This window comes from Cuculus canorus, chromosome 5, assembly GCF_017976375.1.
Source record: "Cuculus canorus isolate bCucCan1 chromosome 5, bCucCan1.pri, whole genome shotgun sequence".
Classification (NCBI taxonomy): Eukaryota; Metazoa; Chordata; class Aves; order Cuculiformes; family Cuculidae; genus Cuculus; species Cuculus canorus.
Window position 1 is genome coordinate 63,607,048 of NC_071405.1, and position 23,349 is coordinate 63,630,396.

Below are 23,349 nucleotides of genomic sequence, written 5' to 3' on the forward strand. Positions count from 1 at the left end.
AAATTACTAAGTCATCTCACTAGTTTACATTTCTTTATGCCTCAGAATGTTATGACATCCCTTCTTATTGCAATCCTATCCTCAAGCAGCAAAACAAAATAGAACAGGGGAAAAAAAGCGACACATTGATAGCAGAAAAGACTGTGTAGATTGTACTCTCCAATTTAGTCATATATGTCAGCCTGAGCTGCCATCCAACAGTGAAGATCCCATCATACATTTCCATCTGGGCCTCGTTTTTGTCTTAATTACTTGTTCATTCTTTCTCAGAGACCAACTTGTGCTGGTTCAGAAGCCCAGAGTACACCAGTGCAGCAGCACATACCAGCATCCGCAGCTATTCTGTTGGAGTGAATCAATAAAAGCAAACTCCTGTTCTGGATGTGAAGAGATTTTTACCGTGCCTGGCAGAGGTGAGAAAGATCTGAGACTGTTACAATTCCAAATGGATTGATCCTGGACTTCTGTTCCCTGGAAGTGTCCTAGGAACAAGAGCATATCAAAGAGGAATTTACAGAATAACTGGGGTAAAAGCTTCCGTGTGGAAGTAAGATGATGCAAAGGAAGAGTCCTTCCTGCTACCTGATTTATCCTTTGATATTTTCCTTCATCTGAGGGGCTTGGGAAGACTTAAGGGAGAAAATGTAGTCCTGGTCATTTTATGCCCCTTTTGAATCCATCATCTGTTTTGAAGAGTTGTGTGCAGAGTATAGTCAGGACAAGAAGAGAATTTAAGTCTTTGCCTCTGATACTAATTCACAATTAAGCTCTATCTTTGTCCAAGGGCAACAAGCCTGTTAGAAAGGTATCCATTCAAAAAATTCTTTTAGTGACGGTTTCTTTGAAGCAACGTAACTGCTCCCAGGATGTTTTTCTGAAACAGGTCTGTGGGAACCTCCAACAGGTTTGCTGTAGGAATTTTCCTTTTATTGTTGATTGATTTTTGTGAATTTGGTGTGTGATTTCCACCCCGCTCTAATTCAGGATAGTGTGAATGAAATTGTTAAATACAAGTCACATGTGCAAAACAAAAAAACCCCAAACTGATAGGCCAGTTTTGCTCTTATGAGCTGTGTTGAACTTGTGTTTTGGTGCTGGGTGAATTTCTGATAATGTTCTCAAACCACTTAGCATGTGGGGAAAAAGTATTGAGTAGATTTATGATTTTTAAGAAGAAATTGTTTACTTCTTCATTTACCAAAATCCTACAAAGAAATTAAATTGCCTAGTAATGAGAAAGCTATTATTATTAGATACTTTGTGATTATTTGTATGTGAAAAAAAAATGGAATTTTATTCATGAGGTGCATGCAAAAGATTACATTCCTATGTTTATGTTTGGGCAACGAACTCAGTCCTAAATATATGCTGATCTGGGATGGCTGGCTTCTGGGAAGACTGTTTATAGCTCCTATCTATACTACTGCTTTTTTTTTTTCCTCTCCTCACAGAAATACTCTCCTTCATTCCTGCACCCAGTATTCAAAACTAGCACTGAGATCAACAAAACAAAATGATAAAATTTTTTCTTATGGTAAACAAACAAGGTCAAACACGGCTCTCTAGGTATTATGAGCATGTAGAAATTAATAAACGGACAGTGCTGGAAGCTGAAGTAATCAAAAACTGTCTCTCTCGTTCAAAGGATCAGGTAAGTTTTGTGTTTCTTCTCCTAGCTATTTTATTTTATCAATATCTCTCAACTTCCATGTTGACAATTCTGAAAACAAACCAGTTTCCATTGCAGGTTATTATTTCATTTGTACCTGTGAAGAAAATATTGCATTCAGTCAGATGAACTGAATTGTACGTGGTATAAATATGGTTTTTTCTGAGGCTTACAGAGATTTTGGAGTTTTGTGTATCACTGTCATGAAGATTCCTCCTGTTTGTTTGAAGAAACTCAGAAGTGCAGGAAGAATTTATTTTATCCTGTTAATTGCTTACCTGGTAGACACCAATAGAGAGATATTGTTCCTGCTTTGCCAGAAAGCAATAGGGACAGTACTGACAGCTCCAAGTTTAAACAGAAAACTTATGGGAAAGGATTCCAAATCATGAAATACTATCTAAACCACAGGGGTTCTTGAAAACACAGTTTTTCAGGCCTCTGTATTAGGCATTTTTATGCAAAGTGTTCATGCTTTCTGCAAGAAATTCAGAAAACTCTGAAGTTGGAAAATTTCTTAGATAAATATTGAGATTTTCATGGCTTACTTGATTGAGTCATTGGGTCTTTAAAAAAAGTACCAAACTTAACAAAACTTTTTAGCACGTTGACTTACATTGGAAGAGAAATCTGTGACTAGAGTTTTTTGCTTGGAAGTCAGCTTCTTTATTTTTCATTGATTGTGTGTTCTTGAACAATGGTCCTCACATATTTCAGTCTAGAAAACCTCAGGAAAAATGGTAGTTCCTATAAAGTGCCTTAGTTCACAGACTTGACTGTTGCTAAAGAAATTAACTCCATGCTTCCCTTGCAAGAACATCTCCAAACAAACTTCCAAAAGAACTAACGGTATGCTGCCATTTCAAGGACTGAGGGAGACGATGCTTTAAAAAGGAGAGGGCATCTTCTAAAGCTGTGTATAACAGCACCATCTGCTGGGTCCTCTCTTACTGAGAAAGATGTGAACTTCCCCCCTAGATCTGGAAGTCTAATACTCTTTAATTTTTATATAAAAATAGTGATCATTTTTTAAATATGAAAATTACCTACAGGTTGTCTCTTCTGGAAATTTCCAAATGAGATTTTAGTGGAATTACTAACTGCGTTCTAACCCTGAAGAAGTCATTTCAGTTCTGTGTGTTCCAGTTTTTCCATTTCAAAAGTGGTACCGTGTTTTCTGCCAGTCGATAAAGTTTTCTGTGATAATTACCCTACTAAATTTCTTTCAAGTCAAAATTGTTTGGTGAATCTTGGGAAATCCATTGTTTTCCATGGGCCTTACAAACAGGAAAGCTTAGGCTTTTTGAGTGCTCTCTGCTTAATGGTGTCGTATTCTTAAATAGCATCTGCTATATTTGACTCATTTTGCTTCTTCCTAGTGTTCTTTCATCGAGTATAAGGACTTTAAGCTGGTGTACCGACAATATGCAGCCCTTTTCGTAGTTGTTGGAATCAATGAGACAGAGGTAAGAAATTATATACCCTCTTGGAATGAAAGCTTGTAGTGAATATCATTGGCAGGAATTTTGCAATAGCAATTGGAGAATTTCAAGGAGTCGTGGGAACACACACACACACTTTTTATTTCTGTGAAGTAAAAAGAGGTATAAAAGAAATTTGGTATGTTTGACTTCACTTTGTAGCAGTAGACTGAACTGTTGTCATGAGGGAGTCTTCCTAACACTTGTACTGATTCTAATTTCTAAATTTATGTGGGGTAGGATTTCTCAGCAAGTGTTGGTATTACAGCCAGATTAGCTGTCTCATCTGTGGTGACTTCCCAACTGTCCACTGTTGTCAATCTCCTTGAGTAAAATAAGAATTCCCATACTGTCAGCTAGAAAGATGCCAATTTATTGCATTTTTTAAAAATGAGGGGGAAATAGTATCTGAAAATTGATGAATGCTGTTATTTCATCTTTCAGGCTGAGCCTGCAAGGCTTTGGCTTTTACATTGTTTCCCAGTTCTCAGAAATTAATACAAAACTACTATTGGAGACCTTAACAGGGCAGTGTGGAAGGTAGCTGCTGTCTACCAGTGTCTTCAAGTCAGCGTTACAATGGCATGCCATTTTGAGCAAATTCTTTTGGCTTTCCTACAAATATCGCCCATCTATACAGTTGCAGCATAGCCTGACTCTGAGCTGCAGCTGGCTGTGTGACTTCAGCATGGGTAGGCACGGCCTAGTTAGCAGTGTCTATCTAGCTGACCTGAGTGATGGTGAAACAACAGATGCAGTTGGATGGCAGCAGCCCAGGCAAGGCAAATACATTGAGCACTGCAGTGCTTGCTTGTGTGGCTGGCCTGAAGCTTCCACTCCCTGAGCGCTCCCCTGTTCTTGGTCCCTCCACTAGGTAAGGAGACACCTCCTCTCACAAGCCTGAGCTTGTGTGCTTTATTGTAAGTCTTACGGTATTTTCTAGTTGTTTTTCATGCACCACAAACTGAAATAACTTGAGAAATACTGTTACATTTTCTAGCTATTCATTTCATATTGTTTTTAATTTAATTTCAGAATGAGATGGCAGTATATGAACTAATTCATAATTTTGTGGAAGTTTTGGACAAATACTTCAGCAGAGTGGTGAGACATTCAATCTATTATGAAATGTTTATTCTCTTTCAGAACTTGAGTGAATAGGTAATTTCTGGAAATCAATGAGAGGATAATTTTTTTTTCATATTCATTTAGATTTTTTAATACTTTAGCGTGTCTATTACTACTGTATAAAAAAAAGGAAAAAGGAGAAAGAGAGAAAGAGAGGGAGAAAGAGAGAAAGAAAGAGAGAGAGAAAGAAGCAGTATTGATTAATTTTTCAGAGAAGTAAAAGTATAACTGGGTTATAAATTATCAGATAAGAAATACCAGAAATATTTCTCTTAGAAAAGTGTGGTTTTATATGTTTATACTCAGGGATTTCTTTGGGTCATCTACTCGTAAAATAGCTACTGGCATTTTATGCATTTTAAAGAAATAAAGAGCTTTTTCTTTACAGTTGCTTTTCCACTTCTTAGCATTTCATCCCCCAAATGCACTTCATTCACGATAAAGATGGTTTAAGCATTAATCAGGGAGCTGACATCACTCTCACTGAACAGGATCAGAGGGATGGAGGGCAAATGAAACCTCAAAAACCGGTCTGTACTTGTGCTCCCCATATTGTTATCATGCAACAGTGGATATCTGATAAGACAGCTATTGTAGATAGACCTTTTGTTAAGAATTAAATGTCAGACATGTCTTCAGTTAAAATGACTCTGCTTCTTTTGGTGGGAAATTGTTTCTTTTTACATAGTTTGAAAATGCAACATTATAACCCTGGTTAGGACACTGTGCTATTTAATATAAGATTTGTACTAATTTTCTTACAAGCCAATCTGCCTGAAATCATACTTCATCACAATTTCAGTTTGTCTACACTGGAATGTGTTGGATATTTTCCTCAGAAAAGAGGACTAAATAGTCTTCCTTCTACAGGCCATGTACTTAAGGATACGAATTTGGTAATTACACATACAAGAGACCAGTACGGAGGTTCTATAACTGGTTTCCCAGTACAAGTAACACAGCAGACATGGCAGAGCTCCCTCTGAATTCAAGGACGTGATTGATGAAGTCATCTGCACTATTCACTACTTAAATGCCTGGCAAGTGTTTTAGGCTATTATCTCAACTAATATTACACCAGCCAGTTGAAACCACTCGCGCTAAGTATATCCCTTTCTGACTGAACTAAGTTCAGAATTTGTCTCTCAACATTGTTATAATTGCAGTCCCCACCAAAGCAGTGAGTGGAGTTTGATCTTGACAGCACAGAAATGCACAATAAAATTTAGTCACATCTTATTTATCTAATTGAGCTAATAGTTGCCAACCACCTCTCAAGTTCTATTTCCCTCACATGAAGCAGAGCAAAAATAGATGTAGTTCTTGTAAATGTAATACATGTAATTCCTTGACCACCTATATAACCCAACCACTGATAGTTGTTAGAAATTTGCTGAATTCATCATACCAGACGTTTTGTATTTTCCAAAGCATTTAAAGTTTGAAACTGGGGGAAATGAAAAGGAAGATGGTTAAAAAAATCTCATGCCATTCTGGGTTCTATTTTTTAATAGCATATAACACAATAAATGGTAGAGCACTGAAGAAGAGGGCTATAATTCTAGCTGGGTTTCTGGCAAGAAAGTATAAGTCTGTACTATTATGGATTAATGTTTAGGGTTTGCAGAATTCTAGCAGAATCCCAAATTATGATGATGAGAACAGAGACAAAACTGGGAAAGAACATCTGTCCTGCTCTAGAAGGACATTTTGTCATCTATTATTTTTAGGCTTGTAAGCTTTGAACATTCTCACATACTCTATTTTTATCTAGTGGAGTCTACAGAGCCTGAATTCATATATCAGAACAAACGTTAACAGAATTAGGGGGAAAGCTTTCAGAGTTCTTTGTGAGACAATTCTGAGTCCCCTCCACTTTTATAATGGCTACCCAGGGAAAACTTTGCGTACTGTTAAAAATACTTACTTCAATGTTTTCAACTACTTTTTAATGCTGAAGCAACTCAAAACAGGTTCGTAAAATACAGTTTTTGTGATGCATAAAAAAAAATCTAATTGCATGGTCAGTCAGTGGAGGCCTGTAGACAAGAAGTAGTGCAGTTCAGGGCATCTTTAGACTATAGAAATAGTAGCAGTTTTACCAGCAGGAGCTCTGTGTAAAACCAGGGTTAGTCTGTGAATGGAAACCATATTAGCAAACTAAGTTCCTTCAGTAGCAGATAAAGATTCCCGCTTTCAGCAGAGTCTGGGGAAGCTCCACCCTAACTGTGCAAGATCTTAACTGCTGAGGCTTGATTAATTGTTTCTAAATTTAGACATTTAACTGAAGGACCTAAGTTAGAAGTTTGGTCATCCTAAGCTCTCATTGCCAGCAGTGGAGGCAGATTCGTATCTGGAGAAAGTGAGTCATGCCTCAAGTGTGCTGAATTAACAGTTGAAGATACCCATCTCTTCTATTAGCTGCACAGAGACCACAAAGGCTTCTAACTCAGATATTTTGCTTAATAAAACTGCTTGGTGTAAATCCAGGCCAAGACGAGAAGGGAAATGATAACCAAGTGAAGAATTGCGTTGTTGTTGCTGAAGCAATAGTTAGAAGTCCTAAGGGTCCAAAGCTTGGAGTCACCTTCCTTCTCCTAGTATATACAGCCACATCTATCGCAGCCAAGAGTATATAGAATATCTAGATTTTGCTGTTGAAATTATCTGCAGCCACACTTTTTAGTGTGTTTCTATATAAATTGTAAACTTGGCATCAACATCCTGTTTATGTAGAAGGAGGAAGAGAGAATGTTGGGCTGGAGCTGCCATTATCAGAGATGCTGTTTTTTCACCCACTCATTCAGATGGCGCTGTGTACATTCAGATTATTACTTTTGGGTGACCTCAGTGGGTTTTTCTAAGTACAAATTTCAGAACGTTGGCTTTTATTACAAAGGTATATAATACATAAAAGACAAAGCAGTGTTGCAGGAAAGAGTATGTAATTGTACGGTCCAAAACAGAACTCTAAATCACCTATGAAGAGTTTCTTTATTCTCTGAAAGTGTGTGTAATGTTTAACAACTATGAGATGAGAAGTGAAACTGTAAATAATGGTTACCTATGTCTTTTCTTTGCAGAGTGAATTAGATGTATCCTTTTCAGTATCAGAAATCCATTTGTCTATCCCTTTTTGGTGTATCTTCCTGTTCATATTGTCTTCATAGCACTGTCAAACTGTCAAAGCAAGCAGAGGTTTCACAAATTTTGAGCTTACAGTTAAGTAGCATCATTTTGACACCTTTCTCAAAGCACAGCTGATGTTCATGAGGGTCACCTACTTAAATCCTCAGTCATTAAGATAAGCCTGGTACCACTTAAACTAAGACAGGGACAGAGAGCTTAGTACCAGTAACACCTAGACATGAAAAGTTATGTTCACAGGGAACTTTCAGACTTAACTAATTATAAGTTCAGGTTTTTCTTTATGTTTACAATTAAATAGATATTGAAATGATTGCAATAGTAAGAACTGAAAGTTATAGCTGTGTCTTGAGTCAAGTAACGGTAGCATCATTGTGAGATTAGGTTTGTACTTTGGTCTTGCTTCATGGAAGTCTAGATGAGTTTTACTTTCTATATCAATAGAAAGAGAGAAAGGCCTGGCAGGAGGAAATTAAGGAAACCAGGCACTGCCACAGATACCACCTTCCTCCCTCTTGTATTTCCATGTGTATGATTTGCAGGGTATTAACTAAAATATAATTTTGAAAATGGACTAAAACAAAATAGAAATAAATACTGAATACTAAAATACACTCCTCAACAGTTAAACACAAATAGCAAGTAAATAAAGTACAATACTGAATTCAAAGAAATGTAAACCAGGAGAATGCAGCACAAACACGCATCTTACTCAGTTCTTCCAATCCCACTGTCTGCTCATTCTGCTGCAGCAAGCCTTATGCCTGTGTTTGGTGGTGGTTAACTGCGGACCTACTGGTACAAAGAGTTCCAGTTATATGTCTGAAATACAGTTGCCAACCTAGAATCAAATACTTTAAAGTTATTTAGTTTCTTTACCTTATTTAAGAACTAGAACATATGAAGACTATTAAAAAATATCGGTGCTTTTTCTTGTAATTGTTCTTACTTTTTACTGCAGAAAAAAAGGAAATATAAATATTTTAATGCTTGCCACATGCTGGAACCTTGTCTTATTTACTGAGCAATGATGACATTTTAGCATGAAGAGACTCTTACGGTCTCTGAGCAACTGTATAACTACATTTTTTTGTATTCATTTATTATAGTTAAGGATTAGAACTATGTGTACTTGTGTATGAGCCTTGCTGAATTTGAGATTAACCTGACCTATTCAGTAATTATATGTAAAGACAGTCCCACATGTTTCCGTATGGTGTGCTTTGCGTCTGCAATTGTCTGATTCATTCTTTTTATCTTCAAATGTTTGGATTACTGATGATTCTAAATTCTGCCTCTCTCTGATCATCCTTTTCATACTGAGAGGAATTTCCTGTAGTTATACACTTACAGTTACCACCAGAAGCCCATTTAATAGTTGAGAAAGGCTCCCGCATATCCAGCACGCTTCTGCATACAGTGCTAGTTGCTTTGTTTAGAAAAGTTGTTGCGTTATATGCTCACACTAACACTTGCAGCTGGTGTAATACAGTGTCTGAATGACTCCTGTAGAAGTTAATAGTGTGAATATAAATACCTGGAATACAGGAGTGTACATAAGTTACTGTTTTATTTGATAATACTGGAAATAATATTGGAAAAGCTCATGTCTGATACATCTCTCAACATGTGTAACATATAAATGATGTATGTAATTTTTTTCACTCAAAAATGTACTTTTATAAATTATACATTTCAGCAACAATTTTAAAATAAAACATTTTACTTCTGTATATGTACAAAATAGTTCTCCTGTTTAGGAAAACGAGCTTTTCATAAGTTGAGAGGATACCTGAAATAGTTGCAATGAAGTGAAATACCCTCAACATTAAATGTAAAGCAGAGGTGTAACGATGAAGAAGTGGGCTATTCAAGGCAGTAATTTTTTTTGACAACAGCTCAACTAGCCTGCCCAGAAGAACAATTTAAGATCTGGACAACGAGTGTCTTACACAGATGTTAATGCTGTACAAGCAATAATCCATCAATATGCCTTTCATAGTGTGTAAAATAATATCCCCACCTGGGATTAAACCATTTCCTTTGCCAAATAGTCTTAAGCTAACTTTTATATTCAGTACAGCCTGATAGAGGAAGTACAATCTGAGTGTCTGTAACAGTGAACACAAAGTAGTATTTAGAGAATCTTTGTATACAGGGTATCTGGCTGGAGAGTCTCTCAGTTTCCTGTCTTTGTGGTATTATTTTTGCATACAGATACATAGGAAATTTGTTTCAAAAGTGATAGTGGCTGTTCTGTAGAGAAAGTAGTTCTTACTAACATGAAAAAATAGTAGGAAATTACATGAAATGAAGAACCATGAAAAATGGATCATCATCACTGAGGACTATTCAGCCATGCACAGAGCAAACCCCAGTTAAATCTAAAGGCAATCACGCAGTTGAAATGTTCTGGAGCCCATGCTAAGCCTGCAGCATGTGCACTGATTCTTGAAACGTTCCCAGCCTCAGTGCATTATCCCAGTATTCCTGGCAATGCATCTCCTATGGGTCTCCAGCTTTCATTTAGATCCAAACACCCAGATTCACCCAGGGCACTGGCATTGTAGTTTGCATCATGGCCCGAGTTTGGAGGCATTTGTCAGGAAAGGTCTTTTGGGCACAAAGCAGACACTGGGTCCAATCTGAACCCTGCCCAAGAGGATTCATATGTAACACTTATTTGTATTTATGACATAGGTATGTGAGACGCTAAACAACATATAAACAATTGCAAATTTATTTCATCTCATGCACACTGCAAAGATGAACACTGATTAGCTGCTAGCCAATCAAATAACTGCTTCAAATTAGCCTTGATTTTTACGATTTTCACAATTTTTTTGTGAATTGTAGAGCATTTAACCATTATATGATATTCACTTTCATTCTGAGAGACAGTCAGTGACACACTTGAGAGTACCTATGACAGAATGACATAGCATTTGTAAAGTTGTTTGGTTTGTTTTTAAAATGTCTGTAAGCGTTGTCAGGCCAGGACAAGTACTGAAATTGTGGTGTGGCTTTCTAATGTTAATAGCACTGTGCCTGGTTTCTGCATATGAACTAAATGGGTGGGATTTTCTTTGGCTGTAAAACTCCAGCTTGGATGATGTAGGAAGTGCTTTCTTGATGCATTGATGAGAAAGAGACTATAAAATGATATGCTGGTAAACATGGGAGTGTCTAAAATGACAAAAAGTTGACTTTCTGTTGCTTGAACTGTTGAAGCAAAGCTTAACTGAAGATACATTAATAACTTATGGAAGACACAGATTAACTTACATTCCCCTTGTGGGAGGGGAGGGGGAAGATAGGGTGCTCTAGGACCAAGTATTTGAAGAATGTTATTTTGATCCAAGAAAACCCATTACGTTCTATTGCAACTAGCTGCTGCTGCTCTTAGGATAGATACAAAACTTTGATACAGGGAAAACTTCATGTGAATCAACCGTATTCTTCAGTCCCCTGTAGAGTAACACTTTCAGAATACAGTGCATTTATGTAGTAAGATAAAAAACCAATAAGGATTTGCTTAAAATTCTTGCTCATTAAAAGAAAAGTTTCCTTCTAGGTCTGTGATGTAGGGGGACATGTACTTACATCAGGTAGATCGGCCCCCTTTCAAATTTTGGCAGAAATTCACCACAATGTAGAAGCAAATATCCTAAAACACGACAGAACTTGAAGGGACCATTTGTCTTCAATTTAATGTAGCATTGTTGTTTGAGGAAGAAATGGTTAGAAAGGGTTAAATGGGTTTCAGTGCCTAAAAATTGCCTAGAATTAGATAGAATAAAAGTTGCTGAAAGCAAATGTTAGCAAAGATGAAGTTGGAATGTGTGATTCTAGATTAAAAAAGAAGCAACTCTAACCAATCTTTTAGTTGAAGATGAATGTCCACAGTGGAAATCAAGTTTTCTAATGCTGTATATTCAGTAGCAAACCACCTGCCCAATTAGTGCTGTAATCTACAAAGCTTTCGTTTGTGTTCCTGGGCGTGTTACCTGATCACTAGGTGTTGGCTGCACTTCATCATCTCTTAAATCTGTACACACCCTTAATTACTTGCCTGGAAAATCCTGAGTTATCTTAAAGTGTCTCTCAATTAAGAAGTTATTTATCATATGCCAGTCCTAAATGTGCCTTTTCCTTTTCTTCTCTCATCCTTCTCCTCTCGCCAGCTTAACTATCTGCCTATATAATGTTTCAGGGAAAGAGACACAAGACTGTGTCACATTTACCTCTTCTTCATATCTGTGTGCCATAAAAACTGTGAGAGTTGAAAGTACCATTAATGGCTTTAATAAGGGCAGCTCTTAAAGTTACTGAACGCCAGCATAACATTTAAATACTGATTATAGTAGGAGTCATTTCCTCTATTGCCGAGTATGCAGCCACAACAGCATTGACTTAAATCTGTGCACTGAAGATGGTAAGGGCTCGCGTTTTGCCTAGGCTGCCAGCTTAAGAGTATTTCCTGTTCGGGTGCTCTGAAGACTTTTATTACAGACTTTTATCTACAACCGCACAGATTAATACGTGTTTTCTTCTGCATACTTGTTTAAAAATGCCCATTATCCTCTGCACGGATCTAGTGAAAGTCCCTTAATCCTCCTCTGTGGGCAGCCAGGATTCTTACTGAAAGTAGGACCTTAAGTGACAGCTCTGGGTGGTGCCCATGGCAGCGCACACCCTGAATACAGCTTTTTCCTGTTGCCAGATGCTCAAACTTGTTTGCTTTGCCGCTTTTCACCTGGGTGTGGATCTATGACTTCAGGGCTTTAAACCCTGAAATTTGGGGTCACTTGCCAAACAAGTGACAGGTGGGGAGGATGAGCCTTGCTGAGGATCAGAGATACCTTTCCCTCACTGGGCAGGACATGCAGCCGCTAATGGCTAAGCAGCGTGTCTATGACAAGGTGTAACCGTAGAGGATAGTCATGAGGCTTACAGGAAGGAGGAAGAGCCAAGTTTGCTCCCTGTGCAATCTGACTGTTCACTTTTGTACCGCTCATTGTTGCAGCTCTGGTGGTTTGAGGTGTTGTCTCCCCAACACTTGCATTTACCACCTAGGAGAAACACATACCCACAAATACGTGGTTCCTCAGCTATTGTCCTATACAGTTCAGTACTCCCACTGTTCCTGCTCTTTGGCAGAGCAGTAGGGCAGAAAGCACTGGAACTCGTGAGACAGAGCAGTCCTCCTGTTAAAAAAAACGAGACTTAAATTCTGTCATGCTGAGATGAAGAAAAGATTGATACTTTCAAAAACCTGGCTCTTCCAACTCCACTGATTAGAATGGAAGTCCACTGAAAAATACAAGGACTAGAGCAAAACCAGGCTGTCTTCCTGAGCTCCACTTACGGCACCAAAACCAGCATGATGGGCAGAGAAGGTGCTCAGGAGGCTCTTATCAAAGCTGGAAAAAGTGTTGAGAGATGTACTTAGAAGTTAATGTGACAGTGTATCACTAGCGTCACTGCCGCCATCCTCAGTGCACAGGCAAGAATAAGCAAGAGCAAAAGGAAGGCAAAGCTGATCTGCTCGGCACAGCCAAGCACACTTGTAAGAAGCAGCAGCAAGTGGGGAGCAAGGCAGACGAAGGGTCACTTACCCTGTTCTGTACACGCTCATCAGTCAGGCACAGCGGATGGACACAGCAGGCATTTCACTCTGCCTATTTCCATTTCAGATTATGGGGATAAATGGCAACCTAAGAAACTTTTTTCAATAAATAACCCTCTCCAGCTGCAAGGGGGATGCCCGCCGCGCAGATGTGCATGCAGCGGAACGGCTGCCACTTAATGCTGGAGGAAGGCCTGTCATCTTGGTGGCTTTTATTAAGAGAGCACATTTATTATTATATGCTGTTAGATAATAGTAAGGAAAGACAGAGATGGTTATGGAAACATTTCCTGTGTCACAACACTGCAAATTCATATAATTTCAGATTATATGAACATTAGGTGAACATTAGGTGAACATTAGGTGAACATATGAACTTTAGGTGAACATTAAAGATGATGAATATCTCCTAGAAGGTATTTATTTAAATATGAATCATTAATTTACTTCTACTTTTCCTTTATGAGAATTATTACTATAGCAATACCTCAAACTTTACATATCAGCATATTCAAATCATTTTCAAACAGATCAAATGAAATTTGATGTCTGTAAATTAGGGTAAGGAAAATTGTATTGGAGAATCAAATTTTAAAAATTTGACTGACAGTTACTTGGATAAGAAGAAATGCAGAGTATTTGCATCTTCACATACAAGGTTGTTAGCCCTTGGGAACATATTATATTCAAGCGATATGTGTTGAAGTTAATCACGTAGATCTAAGCTTAAGTTGAGCTTTCTTTTACAACTATGTAGTAATCCTCCAAGATGAGGACCTGTTGGTGCTTTAACTTCTCTGCTACAAACTTTCCTAGCCAGGAACAAAGTGTCAGTTAAATCCTTTCCCTAGATCTATTAAAATAAACAGCCAAATAAAATAGAATAAATGAAGAAATAATTCTTTCTGTAAACTTGGATTAAAGACTAAGGTGCCTAAGATTTTCTCTGAATTATGTTCATGTTATTCAAAATATACTTAACTTGAAGCATTCCTAGATCATGTTCAACTTGGACAGAGTGCACATCATTTTGGATGAAATGGTGCTAAATGGCTGCATCGTGGAAACAAACCGGAATAGAATTCTCGCCCCTTTGTTGGTGCTTGACAAAGTGGCAGAAAGCTAGGAAGACGCAAGACTGACTTACGAGAAATGGTGAGGCCATCGGGAGCGTACTGACAGCTTTCTGCTGGTGTCAGAGCGACTCATGCAATAGTCAAATTAGTTGGGAAACAGTTCCTGTTTTGCTTGTACCCTGCGTACCCAGTGCAAAGGAAGAGCTAAACATAGAGCAGAACCTGCAGTTTCAGATGCAGCTTTATTGACCCAGCAGAAATCTTATAACAGTCAGCATGTAAAACTGACTGAGGATAAAGTAAATTAAACTGTGAATTAAGATTCTGCAACTTTTATGACCACTTTTAAACTACATTCATCCTTCATCACACCGCTGGTTTCACTCCCTTTCCCACATCGTGGTTACAAAAGAAATGTCACTGACCGAAGTACAGATGTAATTGCTGCATACTGTGTATATTGTCACTAGCAGTATTTGGCACTTAAATCTTATAACATTAATAAAAGATAATTAAAGTCAAAAGTTTGATCATCTTTTATCATGTTGGCTTCATAAATTATACAAAATGTTTTCCATTTTGCGCAACAGTGTATTTTTTCCTTTTGTATATTCTATCCATGCATCATGATTAAAACATTTACAGAAGTTGAGTAACAAAAGATATGCATGTTTCTCAGTGGCACCCAGGTACCAAATCACCCCTTCCTTCTCGAGGAGAAGGATGGAGCTATGCCAGCTCGTCTTCCCAAGGTGCACAATGTGCTGATGCGTACCTGTATGCTGCACTGGAAGTCACTGAAGAGTCAGCAATCTGAGCCTCCTTTTGCTCACCTTTCCAGAATTAAGACTTCTGGCTCCTTCATAACCTGCACGCCAACATCACGCATAATCCGATATTGAACCAGCACATACTGTGCAAAATGGCCCAACAGTGACAGCTAAATCGAACCCAGAAAGCAGGGTCCAAGGGCAGCGCCTGAAGTGTTCCTTGGGAGAAGAGTCCACGTAACTTTAAAACAACACTGCATTCAGCAAAATGACGTTGGATCTGGAGCAGAGACTTGCGCTTCAACAAAACAGCTCCATAAACCTTGTGTACAACAGTCACGGGACGGCGGCGAGGGCGTGTGGAGATTGCTCCCTTCAGGCCAGCACAGTCCTGTGAATAATGCTATGAAAAGAAATCTGGCATCGCCCTCATTTGTATGTGTGAGGCAGGATCTGCTGGCAAGCCCTCCCTCAGCAGTGGTGCAGGAACCAAAGAGAACTGGCACAGAACAAAACTTACTGCACAGATTCAACTAAATAATTTTTCTTTTCTGGAATCAAATATTTTTAGAGACATATTGACATCTTGGCTTTATCTTACTGCAATCCACTTTCTACTAATCAATACCTCACCACGGACTGAAACCAAGGCAGGCACCCATCTCAAAGCTGAACTGGCTGCATCATCTGACCCACTTTCTATTCCAGTGTATGGAACTAAAACCTCAGCTCACACGGGCCCGCGGAGGAGCGCTAGAACGGCAGCGCTCTCGCTGCCAGACCAGCTAAAAAGCTGCACTGTGTAATTTTGAAAAGATTTGCCATGAGTTCACCAGATTAACTGTTGCCATGTAGTTCTTTTAAACCTTGGAGAAAGTATGGCACTGTTCAGAATTGTACAGAGACTTAATAACACAAGAAGCATTAATGAAGTATTCAGAGGAAACAGTTTTAAATGTTGCAAACATTTTATTGATTACTGTTGAGCTTACACATTGGGTGTTTTTTTAACTTCAAACTGCAACAAGTTAAATAAATGTTTATAATATACAAAGAAAATACAACCAAAAGTAAAACTTGCTTTAAGTGTGCCTTGCACTAGGAACCAGTGTTTTGTAATAGCTTTATTGTTGAGCTGCACAAACACACTTAAGGATTTGATCTTTGTAGCAGGGCAGTTTAGAAATCAAAATATATTCCCACTTGAAAGAAGAAAAAAAAAAAAAGGTTGTGCATTATTATATGCAAAAACCCACTAAAATACTCCAATAGTGCAGGCACCATTAAAAAAGAAAAAGCTGGAGATGCCCATTAACTCTAAGTTTTAAGGAAGCAAGTTTCTGACCAGTTAGCTTAAAGCCAGCAAAACAGGGATCAGTGATGGCAACTGTAGTGTACAAGGTATTAAATGACAAACTTTACACAAATACACTGTTAGAAATTCGTATCAGTGAACACTGAAAATCTGATGATCTGTTCTTTGGAACAGTCAAACAGAACCACCTTAATTTCCAGTTGTGCAAGCCCTTGAAGCATCACACAGTGTTCTGTGCCAATTTCTTGCTGGCTGTGTGGTTACAAGGATTTATTTTGTCATTAGCAGCTAACAAACTTATTCCACATGTTCCTAAAGCCTCACAGGTGAAAAAAGGCAAGTCTCGTCAGAGCACAGCGTGGAGATCATATTTTTTTTGCACACAAACACAAGAGGCTTTGCTAGTTATCAAAAAAACACTTTTTCCTGTCCCGGTTTGCAGTCAGCGGCTCAGTTGAGATGGAAGCCTTTCTCCATCGTGGCAGCGAGCAGGCGCTCTCTCATAATCTCCTCAGAAGAATACTCAGGCAACTTTAGGTAATGCACACATGTATTCACAGATGGGTAACTTGCATCTGTAGCATCAACCTGAGCAAAAGAACAAAATCTTTTTACTGCAGTTGTTCACAGCACTCAAGATGGAAGCGAAAAGGTCCTCTAATGGATGGTATTTACTGCGTACGAACACCAGCTTTCATGAAACCAGCATCAGGAAAGCTACAGACCAACTTCTAAATAAATTAACTTTATATGTGCATTAATTCTTTTTTATTCAAACACGAAGTCAGAGAACAAACCTGAAACAAAGGTTAGCATTGAAAGTTTAGCAGTGTTATAAACTAAAAACCAACAACATTTATAATATATAAAGAAAATCCATATTATTTTTTAAACACAGCAACAATTCCATTCAGAAGCCAAAATAGGTGGTTTGAAGGGCAGCCTGGGGAAGCCATACCTTGCGTACAACAGTGAGCCGGGGATGCAGGTTGGCCAATCCTCCTGGTGGGAGTGTTGAACAACCAGTGGTGAACTGGAGAAAAGCCTTCCTTTCATCTGAAGACATACCGCACAAGACTCTCACAAATCGAAGGAATCCAGGGCTTCAAATAAATTAAAATAATTTGTTATGATAAGATTACAAGAGTGTTATTTTCATTTCCTAAGACAGTCAACTACGATCTTTAGCCACGTCTAAGCAGTCATTGTAAGATACTAGTACTTGTCCAATTCTAAGGTAAGAATAAAACAACCTGAAACCCATAAAAATACTTCTTTAATCTGCTTGCTGAGTATCATACGGAGAGACGTAGGTAAATAAGAACTTTTTTTACATACCTATCTTGGAGTGTTAATTGGGTATCTTGTGTGCGAACAGGTCGAGAAGTAAAGCTCAAAACCTATTCTATGAGAAGAAGCCAACTGACCGCCATCTTAAGACAATTTATGTACCACACCTCCGCAGTATAAAGCCCCTTCAATTTACATATGATTTAATTTCTATCCTTCTAAAGATTCACACATGAAAAAGTAGGAAAAATGTAACAGACTACAATTGATCTTCAAGGACTCCTCGTGATCCCACTGCTTTCATCCACACCATCCTAGGGAAGGAGGGGGAGGAGAGGGCATGAAGAACACGCTCCCTGCTGAAACATGCCCGGGGCTATCGGACACTGTAATCTCAGCTGCATTTTTCCATGCAGGGCAGGGTCAATAGAAGGATCGTTCCACAGAGCATCTTCGACTGGGATCCTTCCTCATGCTTATACTAACACACTTCTAGAAGTAATTTGTATGTTACTGCTATCAAACATGACAAGCAGCAATAAACCCCAAACCCAACAAACCCCAAAACATCAAGACCACCTCCTGACAGGCAGTCACCAGTGTATTTGTCCCTTGCACAGGACTTGAATAGAAAAGAAATAAGAAATAAGGGATAAATAACTGCACCCAGCAGAACAGGAAGTATAACCACCACCACAGACTGATTAAAGTAAAAACCCTAAAAAGCTATTTTTAATCCTTTGTATTAGTTCGCTGCCGTTACATTTCCACTAGTTGTTCACATTTTAGTATTTTAAATTTTCTTTGTCCTCTCTCATCACAAAAAACACCAAGCATCTTATAACCTGTCTGTTGTAACATACATGGGTATTTTGTGTAGGTTTGGACAATCACTTGCCCTTCAGTGTCCACCAGTCCCATCCAATTTGGCATGTTCATCTAATGAACATTCTGGATTTCTTGTCACTTAAGGGGTATTTTAGTTACTATCTTAAAAAGCGCTCAAAATATAAGTACCTGTCTCGTGTATATCCCAGCTTAGGTTCAGTATAATTGATGATATCCTCAGCTGCCCAAGAAGGCGATTGATTTCCACAAAGAATCATCTGAACTTCTTCATGGCTGAAGGAACTCAGCTTCTCCATTGAGAAGACTCTATTGAAGCCATCTTTAAATCACATAAGATACAGTTACAAATGTTAAGTCAAAAGAATATTTATAAAATAACGCCAGCATTTGAGTTATATTTTAATCAAACCGGAATCAATCAACAGTTTCTTAATTAAAGTAAACAGAACCTCTTCAAGATTAGAAATGGCAGAAATAATGCAGAAGTGTTATGAAATTAATCTCAAATCTACTGCAGTCTTAATTTAAAGGTTTCCGAAAACTATTCTATGCTACCACTTTAAAGCATCACACCTCGAAACACCAATAAGTCCCCCCAACTTCATACAGATTCTGCCAGGTTGAAAATTACCTCTGAACGCCTCCATCTGTTTTTGTATACCAGTATGCATGCAGAAGTCAAACATGAGATCTACGTATTCCTCTGCGTTATCCATTGTTACCGTCTGCAAAGACAACAGACAAATACTGTAAGAATACACTCTGCAGTAGAGTTACTGTTGAGACAGTGAAAATTTAACTGCTGTTTAAATTATAAAGGTCGGTTGTATCCTTACCTCATCTTCACCACCTGGCTTGAGATCCACAGCTGTAAACCCATAGACTTTGGACGATGGGCAAAACTGAAAATTTAGACTTTAAAATACAAAGATAATTACTAATTGGAAACGAGCCCGTTCCTGCTTCTGCAAATATATCAGATTTACAAACTGCACCCCACACACCAAAAAGCATCGCACCGTATTTCAAACAGTTCTTTGTGGATCATTTTGTATACACACCAACAGTGCTACCACAGCACACGACTACAACAAGTCATGGACTACACAGATAATACAGGTTTCAAATCTATGGTGTGCATCTACCGGTACTCACCTACTATTCATTTGGGTTTGAGGACTATTGAAAATTTCATAGAGTTTGTTATCTTTAAGTTATCAGCTTCAAAACTACTGAAATCGTAAAATCCAGCTCAGAAATTAGAAGAGTTTGTACATTAGTTTCCAGCACTAACAGTTATAGGGCAATTAACACATTACACATTCGGGACCTTCAGTGGTGCTACTTGCTTTCTCTCTATTATAAGCCTTGCTGCAGCCCACAAGGCCTTTACACATTTACTGAACTCCAATTTGTGCCACAATCTTTGTGGCCCAACATAATTTTAACAAATAACTCATTAATATTAATGGTAGACAAATGACTGTTGTTTCAAAAGAAAACTTAAAACTACAAAAGATGACATCCTGACACAAGTTTACACAGATATGAGCACTTCTGTGTCTTTCAGCAAACGTTCTGTTTGTTGTGGATTGAAACACTGCATCGCCTGTTAACAGAATCTGAAATGTCAACGTGTTCACTTTAAAGCAGAGCAGCCACGCATTAGAAAAACTGAGAAAATTCTCAAATTAAGGAACAAGAATAAAGCTACAGATGGCATACCGGATCTTGCTGCATCTCTAACGATTCCCCCTTGCAATGATACATTTACAATGCAAATGAAGAAATCTTCATTTTTAATTGCATGTGTTAACATTTGTCTGTAACACAACACTGTTATTTATAAATAAATATGAAAAATCTTACCCCAAATCCTCTACGCTAAGTGGAGGCCCCGAACCAGACGGATTCTTCAGCATTAATTCCTGCAGTTTTGTGTTTTTTTCATCTTCTGACAGACTTTTGTTGCTTAGAATTTGACGCCTTTTAATTGCAAGGTCCTTAATTTCTTTTAGAAACCTAGCTCTATGTGGATTTACTAATTCAAAGTCTTCCCATGTTAAAATTCCATTAAACCAGGCAGGAGGTTTAGGTTTTGGTGGATCAAGAATAAACTCTGATTTGGAGTCTTCTTCCAGACTTCCAACTGACAGGGAATCGTGCCCTTCTTCTGTAGAAGCCTCCGATTGACTTTCAGTGCAGTGCAAGTCTCTGTCGCCCCGTGATTCATATATCAACTTACTCATGTTACTTTTAATATCCCCCATACACATTAGTTTAAAGAAAGGCTTAGAAATGGGTAAATCCACAAGTCTGTTGTCCTGAATACATTTAGCCAAGAAAATTCCAAGGAAATGAAAAAGTTTGGTTATTCTTTCAAGTTCATCACTGTCTTGTGGGAATGGTGCTGTGAATAGTCCACATGATCTTTGTACATAGTATCCAGGGGGTTTCAATCCACCACCAATATCAACCTGATTTAAGAAACACACGTACATAAAATGTTGACACAAACAGTAAAATTCAGCTTTAACAATATCTGTGCTGTTAAACTTATTATACTCTATTTCTCTGTTAAAAAGACAACAGGTAAGAAAGCAAGCTGTGGAGCAGAGTGGTCATTCTTGACCATGATGAGTAGCTGCTTGCTGATCATGCGTTCTTCCTGGGTATCTACCTCATTTTTCTTTATACAAACACTCAGTTTAAAATGCAAATTGAAATATACCTGACGAGACTCATCATCTGGAAAATCGTCATCACAAAGCCAAGCTCCCAAATCTGTCCTCTGAAATTCTGCTGCCACCAATGCATAAAATTCCAAGGTAGGGCCCAGGCCTGTTCCTTCCTCCCCTAAAAACTCAACCTAGAAAAAACATAGGGCAATAAAAGAAAATCCCAGTTAAATGTTTATTGTTGATGATGGAACAGGATATTAAATATCCCAGCCAGTAGATTAGAAATAGCTATCTAACCTCGCTCTGCCAGGCAGAGATATGCTTTACCTCTAGAACGGATTTTCTGTCTGCGTGAATCTGCATGACATTTTCTGCCCACTCCATCAAGGATTCGCCTCGCGGGACTTTCACTCTTTCATGTTTGAGGCGTCCAACTCTGAATTCTCCTGGATCATCACGTCGCACTGTGCTTGTGGTCCTTGTCCGTTCAACGGTGGCTTCACGTCTGTTCTGTAGCCAGACTATTGCTCTGGGGAAAAGAAAACAAACAGCTGTTTAAAACTTCGATGTCTATCACAAGAAAACTTGAACGTAGCCATGAAGGGAAAAAAAGTTATCTTGTTAAGTACTGGTTACTTCCTTCTAATTTTTTTTTAATTATATACCAAAGTATTTCTCAGAAATATCTGAAATGGCCCAATATGGGCTGCTTTGTATTTTATGAGTTTAGCAAACCAAGTAATTTTTAGGTACTATGAAGGTAAAGCTATAACTTCTGACAGAACACATAGCACCAATGAAACACAGAGTTCTTGATCCAAAGTACTATAGTTTTCAAATTACAGTGGAATGAACAGAGGGCAGCATTTACTATATTGCTCTTTAATCACAGATGCTCAAAACTGTTTACAGACATTTATTACAACCTCCGTTATATACTGCCAGTCGTTGATAACGACCAAGTTTTACAGCAGGATTTCCTTACACACTCCTTAGAGAAACAAGGCCAAGGCTGGAGTGCAACCACACACACACAGACCCGGATCAGTGAAGGAAGAACAGCCGCCTCCAACAGCCGTATTTACCTGAAGTCAAAATTCAAAATTCATGTACATACTGTCATCTACACAGCAATGAACAAAGCTACCATCTATTGGTTGTTCTGCAAGTACAGTGGAGCACACAGACCCAGAGGGTACACGTCCATGTGCACGTACAGAGTTCACACGCAGCCAAGAAAACTCAGAAAAACTCTTCCTTCTCATTACATAAAAGTAAGCTGGCAAAAAGGTTTACACTGTTCACATGCTCTCAAGACAATCGCTGCCACACTCAAATATTAAGGATTCCTAGGTAATGAAACACTTCAGAGGGCTTGCCTAAATGTTTTAACATCTGGGTTTGTTACAGTTTCACTAGGCAGGTAATATTACTTTCAAAAGAGCAGATTTTTGTTAGATTTTGTCTATTTTGTTCAGGCTTTAGTGAATTAAACAAATGAAAACAACCAATTACCAAACCATTGCAGGAGCTACGTGCTTTGGTGTACATTCTGAGAAAACATTTAATTCACATTTAGTCTCAGAATGCTTTTTATTTTCTTTATTACTCCTTTATGCAATGAACTGCAACCCAGTCAAATTACTGCCTGATATGATAACCTAGCTAGAGCTACATGAGCAATTCTTTAGCTGAAGTTGAAAAACGAAATTGCTTCAGATGAGTTTCCTGAATAATAATCAAACAAAAGGTGAGATACTCAACACAAACCTCTAACACAACAAACAAGAAATGTTTCAAGGGTCCAAGAGTCTGAAATTTTCCATTTTCTTATCCTCTTCCCTTTTTTCTTACTACCTGAAATGCTTTACATTTAGCAAGCAACAATCTATCCTACTAGGATAAGGTCCTTCTATGAACTAGCAATTAAAACAACTGTTTAAAACACAGACATTTTTAATTTTTAAAAATTTCTAAAAAATTGTTTACCTCGATGCTCCAAAGGCCGTGCATGTGAAGTACAACTGTCTTGTTTCAAATGGAATTAAGAAAGGACACTTGCTTGTTAGCTGCTCACACCAGTCTGGCAAAGCTCCACTCGCCAGTGCCAAAGGCTCCTGTAGTTTAATGCAAGGGAAGGAAAAAAAAAAAGTGTTTCCAACATTAGACTCTGGTTGTCCCAGCAAGTCTGTACATAAGTACACAGACACCAAATACACCCAAGTATGGAGCTTTTATCTCTGCTTGAGCAAGCTTCTTCCTTCTCAGTAACTCTTATTTCTTCCCCCCCTTTAAATGCTATGAATGAGAAGTT

The 23,349-nt window shown here is 38.3% G+C and overlaps 2 protein-coding genes across 20 annotated transcripts in view; one reads left to right on the plus strand and one right to left on the minus strand.

Annotated features, from left to right (window-relative positions):
- The first annotated feature begins 273 nt into the window (after positions 1–273).
- AP4S1 (adaptor related protein complex 4 subunit sigma 1) lies at positions 274–15,685 on the plus strand. Of its 9 annotated transcripts, none has more exons than XR_008449981.1 (7): positions 274–413; positions 1,452–1,651; positions 3,049–3,135; positions 4,186–4,254; positions 7,362–7,419; positions 14,052–14,209; positions 14,972–15,685. XR_008449981.1 is itself a non-coding variant. In XM_054067389.1 (7 exons), exons 2-6 carry the CDS (start codon positions 1,514–1,516, stop codon positions 14,178–14,180), a joined length of 447 nt encoding a protein of 148 aa, XP_053923364.1. In that variant the 5' UTR covers positions 274–413; positions 1,452–1,513; the 3' UTR covers positions 14,181–14,209; positions 14,972–15,685. The 9 variants fall into 9 exon arrangements, 7 of the variants coding, with proteins under 7 accessions (XP_053923364.1, XP_053923367.1, XP_053923363.1 ...); XM_054067389.1 differs by having other exon boundaries at positions 7,362–7,385; XR_008449980.1 differs by lacking the exon at positions 14,972–15,685 and having other exon boundaries at positions 4,686–7,373; positions 14,052–14,189.
- A 194-nt stretch (positions 15,686–15,879) lies between these two features.
- The window catches only part of HECTD1 (HECT domain E3 ubiquitin protein ligase 1), a 59,283-nt gene continuing 51,813 nt past the window's right edge, over positions 15,880–23,349 (minus strand). For 7 of the 11 annotated variants that reach the window (XM_054067371.1, XM_054067372.1, XM_054067370.1 and 4 more), the window contains 9 exons: positions 23,025–23,152; positions 21,363–21,564; positions 21,086–21,223; positions 20,224–20,831; positions 19,191–19,269; positions 18,986–19,079; positions 18,523–18,673; positions 17,174–17,318; positions 15,880–16,803 (listed from right to left, as the gene is read on the minus strand). In XM_054067371.1, coding sequence (XP_053923346.1) covers positions 16,666–16,803; positions 17,174–17,318; positions 18,523–18,673; positions 18,986–19,079; positions 19,191–19,269; positions 20,224–20,831; positions 21,086–21,223; positions 21,363–21,564; positions 23,025–23,152 — 1,683 coding nt within the window. In that variant the 3' untranslated portion in view covers positions 15,880–16,665. The remainder of the gene's footprint in view (positions 16,804–17,173; positions 17,319–18,522; positions 18,674–18,985; positions 19,080–19,190; positions 19,270–20,223; positions 20,832–21,085; positions 21,224–21,362; positions 21,565–23,024; positions 23,153–23,349) is intronic. The other 4 variants (XM_054067379.1, XM_054067374.1, XM_054067377.1 and 1 more) reach the window with 1 other exon arrangement.